Genomic DNA, 12,575 nt, shown 5'->3' with positions numbered 1-12,575 from the left:
TAGAGGAAACTGTGACATTAGAAGTGACTTTGTGACCAGTGTAGAACTCCAGTGTAAATAGTGTTAAAAGACCTATAGAACTGTAAAAATTGTAGGACTAAATGCAGTGAGACATTGAAGAAAAAGTAAGTTAACTTTTCATTAAATTAACTTATTCATTACAATCTAGTCTTCTGTAATTCTATGCATGTTTTTCATTCTAAATCACCTCTATTTTACTGAAAACGTCTCAGCTCAAGGGGGGGCTGTGCCCCCCTGGAACCCCCTGAAGATTGTATACCGAACATTTTCAGCTGAAATCAAAATTTGCTGTTGCCATGCCTGGTTTTGCTTTTTTGGGGTTTTTTGCGGCTTTAAAGATTCGTAGTTACAGGAAATATTGTTCCAGCTGAAAACTGGGACTGTTTTAAAAAGAATTATGGACAGTTAGACACTTGAAATTATAAAAAAGATTATATGGAAATTTAAAGTAACCCAGTCGAAGGCCTTTTTTATAATACGAAATGACTTGCTGCCTGTTAAAAAAAAAACAAATTAGCTTCAGCTCTGAGTTACAGTTTAGAAATGGCTTTTCAAACGTCATGTGTGGTTTTCTGTTTGTTTGCACTTCTAAATATTTCCGTCCAAACTCTAATAGAAGAAGAAAACCTGATTTCTGGTTGTTTTTCCTGCAGCTCAAAGGAAGCCAGGAGCCCAAAGCGAAGAAGAGCCGCCGGACTCAGATCGTGGAGCCCAAAGAGGAAGTCAGTGTAAGTTCAGCCGTCAGACTAGAGTTAAATCCAGAAAATAAAATCTGGATCCAGTGAAGCTGAAAGAGTCTCAGTGATCCCGACGTTAAAATCCAACAGAACCACAAGTAACCTGCAGAGAAGAAACTCTCAAAGGTTTAATGTTCTGCTGCTTTTTCTGAAGTCCATGAAATAAAACAAGATGATACAATGAAGGCAGTATATTCAACGTGTCAAAGCGTCTGTCCTCAGTGGAAGGAGAGAGAACTCAGAAATGTCTTCAGCTATAAAATCATGTCCAAAACTTTCTGCCAGTCTTTCTAACTGGCAGAAATCCTTTGATTTGCGGCAGAGAATGTGTGATGATCAACAGATTCAGTCTTTAGGGGCAGCATGGCTCAGTGGGTAGAGTGGCCGTCTTGTAACCGGAGGGTTGCTGGTTCGATCCCTGGCCTAGAGAGCTCATGTCCAGGTGTCCCTGAGCAAGACACCGAACCCCTACCTGCTCCTGATGGGTCGTGGTTAGCGCCTAGCATGCCAGCTTCCACCATTAGTGTGTGTGTGTGTGTGTGTGTGTGTGTGTGTGTGTGTGTGTGTGTGTGTGTGTGTGTGTGTGTGTGTGTGTGTGTGTGTGTGTGTGTGTGTGTGTGTGTGTGTGTGAATGGATGACGCTTCAAGTATAGTAAAGCTCCGTATAAATACAGACCATTTACCATTTAGAGAACAAAATCACTTAAAATGTGTTCAAAATGGCACAAAGGTGTACAAAAACTACACAAAAATGACTAAAAAAATTTACTCACATTTGTTGAAAATCACTCGAATGTGTCCATGATGGCATGATGTCCATGAAAATTACTAAAATACTGCAAAATTTTCCTCCTAAATGTCATGTCTATCTGCTGCACTGATGAAGTTCTGAGGCTCAAAATGATGGAAAAAGTCCATCAAATAGTGATAAATCTGAACCCAGAAACAGGAACTGGACAGTTTTCAAGAATGTCACATAAATTTAAAGTCATTTTGGACAATTTTTTGAATAAATTTGGACAAACTATGAGTCATTTCAGAACATTTTCGAGTCATTTGGGTCAAATTTCTGTCATTCTGGACAAATGTTTGACCAGTTCGGACAAATTTTGAGTCATTTTAGACCATTTTTGAGTAATTCTGGACAATTCTTCAGTTGTAGACTATTTTATTAACAATTTTGAACAAACTACAAGTAATTTTGGAACATTTTCGAGCCATTGTGTTCAAATTTTACTCACTTTGATCAGGTTTTCAATCGTTTTCGGCAGTTTGTCATTTTTGACAATTTGAACTTTACTTGAATTTCCATCTGTATTTGCCGTTTTGTCCTCGTCTCCCTGAATCTCTCAACTAAGTTCTAGAGTAGACCTACCAACAACAGTAGAGTTGTCGGTACTTTTTCTAGTTGTGGGTAGGTCTACTCTTGAACTTTCTCCAGTTGTCGGTAGGTCTACTCTAGAACTTCTCCAGTTGTCGGTAGGTCTACTCTAGAACTTTCTCCAGTTGTCGGTAGGTCTGCTCTAGAACTTTCTCCAGTTGTCGGTAGGTCTACTCTAGAACTTCTCCAGTTGTCGGTAGGTCTACTCTAGAACTTTCTCCAGCTGTCGGTAGGTCTACTCTAGAACTTTCTACGGGGGATGTTCTATCTCTAAATCTATCTTCAAAAGTTTCACATAAATTTAAAGTCATTTTGGACAAATTTCAGTCATTTTGGATAATTTTGGAGTAAATTTGGACAAACTATGACTCATTTCAGAACATTTTCGAGTCATTTGAGTCAATTTTTTGTCATTCTGGACAGATTTTGAGTCATTTTAAACCATTTTTGAGTAATTCTGGACATTTTTTCTGTTGTGGACTAGTTTATTAATTTTGAACAAACTGAGTCAAAAACATCCTTGTTCTAAAAATGCAGAATTTTGATGTGGACGTGATGTAGTGATTGTTGTGGAAGTTCATCGAGGTCCAGAGGATGAGGAGATCAGATGACTTAGGCTGAGAGGAAGGTTTACTGATATCAGGAGAAGTGACACCGACAGAGCAGCAGTTCATGCAAGCAACACCAGCACCAGTTCTGAGGATTCTCTCTGATCTTTGGGTTTATATTGTAGAGGGAAGAAGGTCAGATTTAGATTAGAGACCAACGTGCAGACAACTAGTCTGTTTAGAAATGTCAGAATATAATATCTGACCTGGACCAGAGCAGAAAGTCCTGGCAGATCTTCGTCCTGCAGCGTCTGTCCGTCTGAAGGTAATTCGTCCTTTTCTTTTAATTAATCTGTCTCTGCCTTTGTCTTTGCTCAGGACCCAGAGCCGGAGATGGAGGCCGTCAGCTCCAGTCAGGAGATCTCGGTGTCGTCAGCGCCGCAGCAGCCGGAGAAGCTGTCGGTGTCGACGCAGACCAAGAAGGCGAGCGGAGGGTCGCCGAGGACGCTGCACCGCGGGACCCAGACCAGCAGCGACGGCGCCTGCCAGAACATGTGCCATGAGAAATACACCAAGGTGTTCAACGACGTCAAGGAGATGATGAAGGCCGACAACAAGAGAGAGACGGAGAGGGTGGTCAGGGAAGCTCTGGAGAAGGTCGGTCTGGATTCTGGAAGAATCCGTCACAGCCTCCACCCGACTGGTTCTGTACCTGCAGGAACTTCATTTAACACAGCAAAGTTTCATCTTCTTCTGTGAATATTTCAGAGTTACAGCTCAGAGTTGGTTTCAAAAAATGAACAAAAACCAGATGATCAAATAATTCGGTCTGCAGTAATGTGACACAAAACACCTGCAGTAAGACACAACTGAAATGTTACACAAAAACCACAAAATGACATAAAATAAGTAAAATGTGACACAAAATGAACTCCTAAACACATAAAATGACCAAAGTATGACACAGAACAACCACAAAAACAAGCAAAATGATGTAAATGAACCAATCTGTGACATAGAAGGAAGTTCTACCTTCATACTGGGAATATCGCCAGAATTCCAGGTCCTTGAAGTCCATAGAGGAGAAAGTTCTAGAGTAGACTCTAGAACTTTCTACAGGGAACGTTCTCCTCTATGGACTTCAAGGACCTGGAACTCTGGAAATATTCCCAGTATGAATGTAGAGTTCTGATCATTGATAGAGTTCCTGGAGATGAAGAACCAGAGGAGGAGGTCTGGTTGGTTTCATGTGCTAAACGAAGGCCTGCAGTCTAACTTCCGTCTGTGTGCAGCTGCGAGCGGAGATGGAGGAGGAGAAGCGTCAGGCGGTCAGCAAGGCGGTGGCCGGAGCTCAGGCCGAGATGGAGCGTAAATGTAAGCAGGTGAAGGAGAAATGTAAAGAGGAGCTGGTGGAGGAGGTGAAGAAGCTGGTGGCCCAACACAAGCAGCTCATCTCCCAGACCAAGAAGAAGCAGTGGGTGAGTCCAGCCCACTACACCTGATAGGAGGTCATTGGTGCAGTACCGTCAGGCATGGAGGTGGCAGTATCATTACACTGTACATGTCAGAAACACTACACTTTTAGTTGAACTGCACCAGAATTTGTCTTACATTTTTTTATCAGTAGTTTAGGTTTGGTTTTGGTCCAGATTGTGTACTGGTTTTAGACCTTTTTTTACGACTGGTTTTGAACTGGTTTCAGACTGTATTCTGACTGGTTCTGAACACTTTTTTGGACTGGTTTAAGACTGTTTTGGACTTTTTTAGTAGTTTAGGTTTGATTTTGTTCCTGATTTTGTACTGCTTCTTGACCTTTTTAGGACTGATTTCAGACTGTTTCTAAAACACCTAAAACATTCGGTTTTTACCAGTTAATAAATTCATCTTTTACTTCTACTTTAATGTCAGAAAATCTAGAAAACATCAAGACTTCAGACGTCTTTTCATCTTCAAAGTGCCTGTTTAGTTTAATCGAGCAACAAGCTAAAGACTTTAGCTTCATAAGTTGATTTATTTTTGTGTGGAGCTGTTTTTCTTTTATCTGGACGAGTTTTCATGTAAAACAATTGATGCTGAGTTTCATTAACAGCAACTGAAAGCTGCAGTTTTTCTTCCTTTAGTCAACACATCTCAAAAACCTACAGGTTCAGGCGCTAAATGTCTAAATATTCTCCTCAGTCTGACGTTTGTTTTTAAGGAGGGTTCCGTAGTTTTTATCAGCTTCTATGTTCTACTCTAAGGCACATTTTGAAGTGTTGAATCAGTAAAAGTTAGTGGAGGAAGTTTTTACGCTGACTTGAATTGATTCTTAACTGAGGAAGTAAAACTTGAAGACTTTTCTGTCGTAGACGGACAAAGTTTGGTTTTATCTTTGAGCTTTGTTCTTTTAGCAAACTGTCTGAGAGTTCAGGAAACACCTGGATGCTTGTTTCACACTAAAGAGGGTCAAAGTTTTTATAGTTATTTGTTGTGTTTTTGTTAGTTGTTGTGTGTTTGTTATTTGTTGTGTTTTTCTGTTTTCTCCAGTGCTATAACTGTGAGGAGGAGGCCATGTACCACTGCTGCTGGAACACCTCGTACTGCTCCATTAAGTGCCAGCAGGAACACTGGCACGCCGACCACAAACGGACCTGCCGCAGGAAGAGATGAACAAGCCCCGCCCCCTCGGACCTCACACGGCACGCCATTGGCTCCCGCCATCTCCGCCTCCTATCAGTCAGTCAGTGTCAAACACCAACCTGCTTCTCACCTGCCTTCCTGAACTCTCTGGACGTTCCTCCGGCTGAGGAGCGACTCGTTCCTTCTGTTCTTTATTTAACGTCGGTTCTCTGGAATGCAGAGTTCCGCTATGATTTCTGTGTTGTTGTTTTTTTACTTTTTCTTTCCTGAAGTGCTAATTTTGTGTCAGAATGTGTTATTTAAGTGTGTAGGAAGCGATGAGCATTAACTGAAAACATTTTATTACCTGGATTTTTAAAGTAACTTTTTTCTTATTGTAAATGCGGTGGAAGTCTGAGCAGCTCTGCTTTCGTAGAGAAAAACATTTTAAGAAAAACTACAAAAAAAAACAAGCAGCTGAGTGGTGGATGACGACTTTCTGTGATTATCTTCATGGATCTGTTGCGGCGAATCGCACTTTCTCTGGTTTCTACCTAAAATCTGAAGTCACTTATTGGGAACAGGGTCAGTCGGCTGAAGAGATGCCGACGCACAAATCTTCTACTAGAACCGACAGTAGAACACAGTCCGGGTTGTTTATCGACTGTTTTTATGAGTCCCACGTGAAATAAGGAGGTTTGTAATGAAACTGAGCTGGATCTTAGAGGTTTTTTTATTTCTCCTTAACGACCCAAACACTTGTAAAATTGCCAAAAAGTTTCCTGAGATCCTGACCGGGCGGCTCGTCCTCCTCGTCCTGCAGCGTAGCGTCGGAGTTTATCCCCGTGGTTCTTCTAGTGGAGCTCCTCTCATGTTTCTTTTCTCCTCCTGAGGCTTCATGCATGTCGTAGAGTCGCCGTCTGTCTTCATCAAACAGAAGAACCAGGAGCCTGAGGACGAGAAACTTTACGCAAACGTGACGATGGGACGCGTCTACTTCTGGATGTGTAGCTAAGTATCGGTGCTGGGCTTTGGTGTTTAATCAGGCGATGAAATTGCCGTTTTTCTCTTTTGTTTCTTTGAGAAGTTTGTCAACTGTTTCATCAGTGATGAAAATGGACTGAACGACGCGTTGCCTTTTTACCTGCTAAAATAAAACGCCGTAGATTCTCACATCGTGGGTAGACACTCCACATTTAAAGAGCTTTTTTTTCTGCTGTAATTGAAAACTCAGCTCAACTTAAACAGTGAGGCATCCAGTCAGTCGGTCCGGCTGGAAAAAGACGTCATTCCTGTTTTATCAGGCTCATTTTAGAGCCATTTTACCGCCTAAACAGCAGCAGAATTGCTCTAAGATGACCCTTTTCCTTCTAAATGACTGCAGAACCATGTTAATGTTCCTGAGGGCTCAGGTTGAAGGATATCTGGAGATCCTAGAACTTCTGGCTCCTTCGGTGGAAAACATCCTGAAATCTAAAGTGACCCTTTTCCTTCTAACGATTCGGTTTTTACCAGTTAATAAATTCATCTTTTACTTCTACGTTAATGTCAGAAAATCTAGAAAACATCAAGACTTCAGACGTCTCTTCATCTTCAAAGTGCCTGTTTAGTTTAACCGAGAAACAAGCTAAAGACTTTAGCTTCATAAGTTGATTTATTTTTGTGTGGAGCTGTTTTTCGTTTATCTGGACGAGTTTTCATGTAAAAAAATCGACGCTGAGTTTCATTAACAGCAACTGAAAGCTGCAGTTTTTCTTCCTTTAGTCAACACATCTCAAAAACCTACAGGTTCAGGCGCTAAATGTCTAAATATTCTCCTCAGTCTGACGTTTGTTTTTAAGGAGGGTTCCGTAGTTTTTATCAGCTTTTATGTTCTACTCTAAGGCACATTTTGAAGTGTTGAGTCAGTAAAAGTTAGTGGAGGAAGTTTTTACGCTGACTTGAGTTGATTCTTAACTGAGGAAGTAAAACTTGAAGACCTCTTTCGGTTTTTCTGTCGTAGACGGACAAAGTTTGGTTTTATCTTTGAGATTTGTTCTGTTAGCAAACTGTCTGAGAGTTCAGGAAACACCCGGATGCTTGTTTCACACTAAAGAGGGTCAAAGTTTACGGCGCTTCATTTTGAGAAAATCTGTCTCAGTTGGGCTTCGACTTTTCAGCTGTTTTCCAAGTTCTAAAGTCTCCAGATGTCCTCTACGTATCAGACAGGATCGAACCCTGTGCTGCCGTCGGACTTCCTGCCTTTAAAGGAAGCAGCAGCTGGATGCGGATCGGACTGTAGAACCATGTTAATGTGAACGGTCCTGAGGGATCAGGATATCTGGAGATCTTAGAACCTCTGGCTGAGTTTGGTCTAAAACATGAAATCAGGTTCCAGCTGTTTATGATGGATGAAAGGTTTGGATGACAGAGAATCTCCTGTTTGGGGAATCGTTCTGTCCTCATGGATCAACACTCAGACTGAAAGGTTTTTTTTGTCTTTATTTACATTTTCTGTGACAATTCAACGGCAGCAACGAACCCACACCGACATTTCTTTGAGGCCTCGACTTCCTGTTTTTAACCCTTTGATGCGCTGTGTGGGTCAGGAGATAACCATTTTCTATTGGATTTGGGTCACTTTTGACCCATTTTATGCATCAAAGTGTTAAAGGAAGCAGCAGCTGGTTGAAGGATATCTGGAGATTTTAGAACGTCCGGCTGAGTTTGGGCTCCTGCGGTGTAAAACATGAAATCAGACTCGGTTCCAGCTCTGTTTATGATGGATAAAAGGCTTGGAGGATGGAAAATCTGGTATTTTAAGAAGCGTTCTGTCCTCGTGGGATTCATGACCTTGGTTTTATTCAGGCTTCTTCTGACGCCGACAGTTTTTTTCTTTTTTGGTCTTTATTTGCGTTTTCTGCGACATTTCAGTTTGCTGAACATTCGTATGGAAACACGGGGAGTGTAGCGTACGGCAGCAGCGAACCCAAACCGATGTTTCTTCCTGTTTTTAAAGGAAGCAGCAGCTGGTTGAAGGACATCTGGAGATTTTAGAATTTCCGGCTGAAATCAAAGCTCCTCCTGCTCTTTTAATGATGAATTGAAGGTTTGGAATCTCGTTTTTTGAGCGTTTGCTGGACCTCGTGGTGAAATGACTAAAAATGTGTCGTAGCTCCGATTAAAGCGGTGGATGTTCCTGGAGTTGGTTGATAATCAGAAGAACCCAGAGATGTTTTCTATATATATATGTAGTCTTTGTAGGAGAGCTGCCCACTATCAAAGAATTTGCTTTATTTCCAGACTTTAAAAGTTCTCAGTGTTCCTTTGTGAGCTCCCGGAAGACGCTGACGTTCCTCCTGTTCTTCCTGGTTCCATGTTCTCGTCGTGTCTGAGTTCTCCTCTGAAGGTCAAACTTCTTCTCTTCTTCGTTGCACTACATGTAAATAAACTTCATGTTTTCTGTACATTGTAAATGGATTCTCAGATCTCCACTTGTTTTTTTGCAGTTCTCTGGACGACTGTTAGTTCTAGTTTTGTACAAACTTTTCTCATATTGGCTCTTTGTGTCGCTTGTTTTCCCGTTTTCCTTTCAGGGTTTTTTTAGCTTCTGGTTTTATCTTCGTCCATCGGGCCGCTGAGCTTTTCTTTGGCTTTTTCTCGCCGCTGTGTGTTTTTACCTGCATGAGTAAAGCTGTTTGTGTCTCCGGCTGCTTTTCTTTCTGCTTTCTTCTAATCATATAAAGGAGGAAATGCATAGCTGCACTTCCTCAGCAATACGACAGTGACGCTTCTCTGGTCTTCTGGAGCTTCTGTCGAGCTCGTTTCACGTCATGGAGGAAACGTGAGGAAGTGGACGGACGGCGAGTGACTTTCACGGCTCTTATTTCAGTACGTGATACTGCGAGTACTACATGAATCCTTAGAGTACTCGTACCAGGAATAAAGTCGCTGTGAAGCTTCATCATGTTCTTCTGTTCTGTCCATATGTAAACTATTAATCGTGGCTTAACATTTTCTATGCTCCGACCTTTTTGTTTTGGTTTTTTTTGACACTTTAGCTAGCAATATGTATATAAATATATTCTATGTGCTAACATGGAGGAAATAAATGTATCAACAAGACGCTGCAACTCCGGCTTTCTTCTTTCTGGAACTGTGATAGAACATTTTAAATGCAGATGGTTTTTGTTGGTTCAACTTCAGATTCTGTCACCTTTTTTTTTAACCAGGAAAGTCCACAAATCATCATTTTTTTTACGTTTCTGCTCCTCAGTTTTTTCAGGATGCACTGCAAAAACTCCAGATCTTACCAAGTCTATTTCTTATTTCTAGTATTTAAAGGGACAGCACTGGACTGGTTTAAATCCTACTTATCAGACAGGTTCCAGTTTGTGCATGTCAACAATGACTCTTCTGAGCATACTAGGGTTAATCATGGAGTTCCTCAGGGTTCTGTCTTAGGACCAATACTGTTCACATTATACATGCTTCCCTTAGGCAACATTATTAGGAAGCACTGTATTCATTTCCATTGTTATGCTGACGACACTCAATTGTATTTATCTATGAAGCCAAATGAAACTAATCAGCTAGCTAGACTGCAAGATTGTCTTAAGGACATAAAGACCTGGATGACCTATAATTTCTTACTACTAAATTCAGACAAGACTGAAGTCATTGTATTTGGCCCCAAACATCTTAGAGAATTGCTTTCAAAGCATATAGTTACTCTGGATGGCATTACATTGGCCTCCAGTACTACTGTGAGGAACCTCGGTGTTATCTTTGACCAGGACATGTCCTTTAACTCGCACATAAAACAAATCTGTAGGACTTCCTTTTTCCACCTGAGAAATATTGTGAAAATCAGGAACATCCTGTCTCAGAGTGATGCAGAAAAACTAGTCCATGCATTTGTTACTTCTAGACTTGACTACTGTAATTCCTTATTATCAGGTTGTCCCAATAGCTCTCTGAAATATCTACAGCTGATCCAAAATGCTGCAGCCAGAGTACTGACAGGAGTTAGCAAGAGAGATCATATTTCTTCTATATTGGTTTCTCTTCATTGGCTCCCTGTTAAATCTAGAATAGAATTCAAAATCCTTCTTCTGACATATAAAGCTCTTAACAACCAATCTCCATCATATCTTAAAGACCTGATAGTATCATATTATCCTAGCAGAACTCTTCGCTCTCAGACTGCAGACTTACTTGTTGTTCCTAGAATCTCTAAAAGTAGAATGGGAGGCAGAGCCTTCAGTTATCAGCTCCTCTCCTGTGGAACCAGTTCCCAGTTTGGGTTCGGGAGGCGGACACCCTCTCTAATTTTAAGACCAGGCTTAAAACCTTCCTTTTAGACAAAGCTTATAGTTAGGACTGACTGGGTGACCCTGAGGGGGTGAGCTGGTGTTTTCATTTGCACAACTGACTTCCCCTCTTGACGTCCCTTTAGTCTGCCCCTAGTTATGCTGCTATAGGCCTAGGCTGCTGGGGAACCTCTCTGGATGCACTGAGCCCTTCTCTAACTACCTATGTATTTACTATATATACCATTATTGCATTACATTCACTCTGTTTCTTTCTGTGTCCTTTCTCTGAGTGTCCCTGGTCCCAGAGCTGGATGCTTCAGATGTGTGGCTGTTTTATGGTCCTTGTGTCCCACCCCCCACCTCTCTACCTCTATCCCTCTATCTCTACCTCTCTACCTCTTCTGTCCCTCTCAACCCGCCCGGCCAGCAGGCAGATGGGTCCCCCCACATTAGAGCCGGGTTCTGCTCGAGGTTTTTTTCCCTGTTAAAGGGTGTTTTCCTTGCCACTGTCGCCTTTTGGCTTGCTGTGGGGGTTCAGGCATATGGGTTCTGTAAAGCGTCTCGAGACAATTTGACTGTAATTGGCGCTATATAAATAAATTGAATTGAAAATTGAATAGTCAAAATGTCTCATCCCACTCAATTTAAGATAAATTCATTTAACAACAGACATTTCAGCAAGATAGAGGGACTTGTTTTAAATGCATCTTAAATTTTTTAAGTCAAACAATCTATAAATTATCTTGTTTTCAGTTGATTTTTACAAGAAAACTCAAGTTTAATACATCTCAAATTAGGAGGACACAAGAAAGCAAAAATCTATTTTTGAGTGAAAAACTTTTTTTTTTTTAAAAGCATGTCTGGCTTATTTTAAGAACCTAAGCTTGACAATATTGGTAAAATAGAGCTTAAAATAAGTTTTCCCAGCTAATTTTAAGATCTCAATATTCTAAATATCTTATTTCAAGAAATCTTCAAAATTACAATTCTACTGTTTCATTTATCAGAAGCTTTTATCCACAGCGACGTCCATCTGAGAGTAGATCCACCACCAAGGATGTAGTCAGGAGAAAACAACCTGGAGAAGAGCCATGAAACTGGTTGTAGTGTGATAATAGGACCGTGGTGTCTACAGGAAGTGCAGAGGTTTGACCTCCATGAAGGGAGGCCTCCAGTAAGGAGCTGATCTTAGAGACCTGGACCAGGAGCTGCATGTTCAGACAGGAAGGGTCTGATCTTCCTGATGTTCTACAGGACAAACATGGAGGTTAGCTGGTCATCCATCATGACACCCAACTCTCTGGAGGACTTTGTGGGTCTGAGTTGGTTCCAGCTGGATGTTGGTTTATTGTCTAGAGGGACTGACCTGGAGGACAAGGAGCTTCGTCTGGTGGAGGTGGAGTTTGTTCATCCATACGATACACTGATCAGCCACAGCATCAGGACCACTGACATCAATCATATCGGTTCTATGAGGTGTTCTACTGGAGAACCTTGGATTCTGATGTCTGTGTTGATGAGACTTAGACACCAAATAAAAGTTGTCCCAGAACTAGATCGCTCTAAATAACAATCCTAAATGTCACTGGTCAACCCCCGCAGGAAGACACACCCCACCACATCACAAGAACATAAACTAGGAACATCTGGAGGAACATGATAGTCACCCAAGATGTTGATCTGACCTCCAAACTTCCTGGACCCCATTCTGCTCAAACATCAACAGGATGCAGTGGAACCAGTTAGATTCCCAGAGAATCCACTGGAGAACCCAGAGAACCCAAAGGATCCACTGCCAACGTCCTCATCCAGACCCCATTGGACACTCCAAGACGTCTTCTGGTCCCAGACCCCATAGGACGCCCCAGAACAACCAAAGGATATTAGTCTTAATATTTCTTATGATTGGGCAAATTGTGTTTCATATAGTTTTGGTTCTTAACCCTCGTGTCGTCCTGCAGGTCAAATTGACCCGTTTTAAAGTTTGAAAATATGT

At 41.5% G+C, this 12,575-nt stretch overlaps 1 protein-coding gene across 2 annotated transcripts in view; it reads left to right on the top strand.

Moving 5' to 3' along the window:
• zmynd11 (zinc finger, MYND-type containing 11) overlaps positions 1-9,389 on the top strand; it is a 51,192-nt gene extending 41,803 nt beyond the window's left edge. For both annotated transcript variants that reach the window (XM_023264071.3, XM_023264070.3), the window contains 4 exons: positions 675-749; positions 3,066-3,344; positions 3,980-4,165; positions 5,214-9,389. In XM_023264071.3, coding sequence (XP_023119839.1) covers positions 675-749; positions 3,066-3,344; positions 3,980-4,165; positions 5,214-5,336 — 663 coding nt within the window. In that variant the 3' untranslated portion in view covers positions 5,337-9,389. The remainder of the gene's footprint in view (positions 1-674; positions 750-3,065; positions 3,345-3,979; positions 4,166-5,213) is intronic.
• The last annotated feature ends 3,186 nt before the right edge of the window (positions 9,390-12,575 follow it).

The sequence above is a fragment of the Amphiprion ocellaris genome, chromosome 10 (assembly GCF_022539595.1).
Source record: "Amphiprion ocellaris isolate individual 3 ecotype Okinawa chromosome 10, ASM2253959v1, whole genome shotgun sequence".
NCBI classification, from domain to species: domain Eukaryota; kingdom Metazoa; phylum Chordata; class Actinopteri; family Pomacentridae; genus Amphiprion; species Amphiprion ocellaris.
The sequence above is the reverse complement of the archived record's forward strand: the minus strand, read 5'-3'. Positions and strand labels throughout refer to the sequence as shown.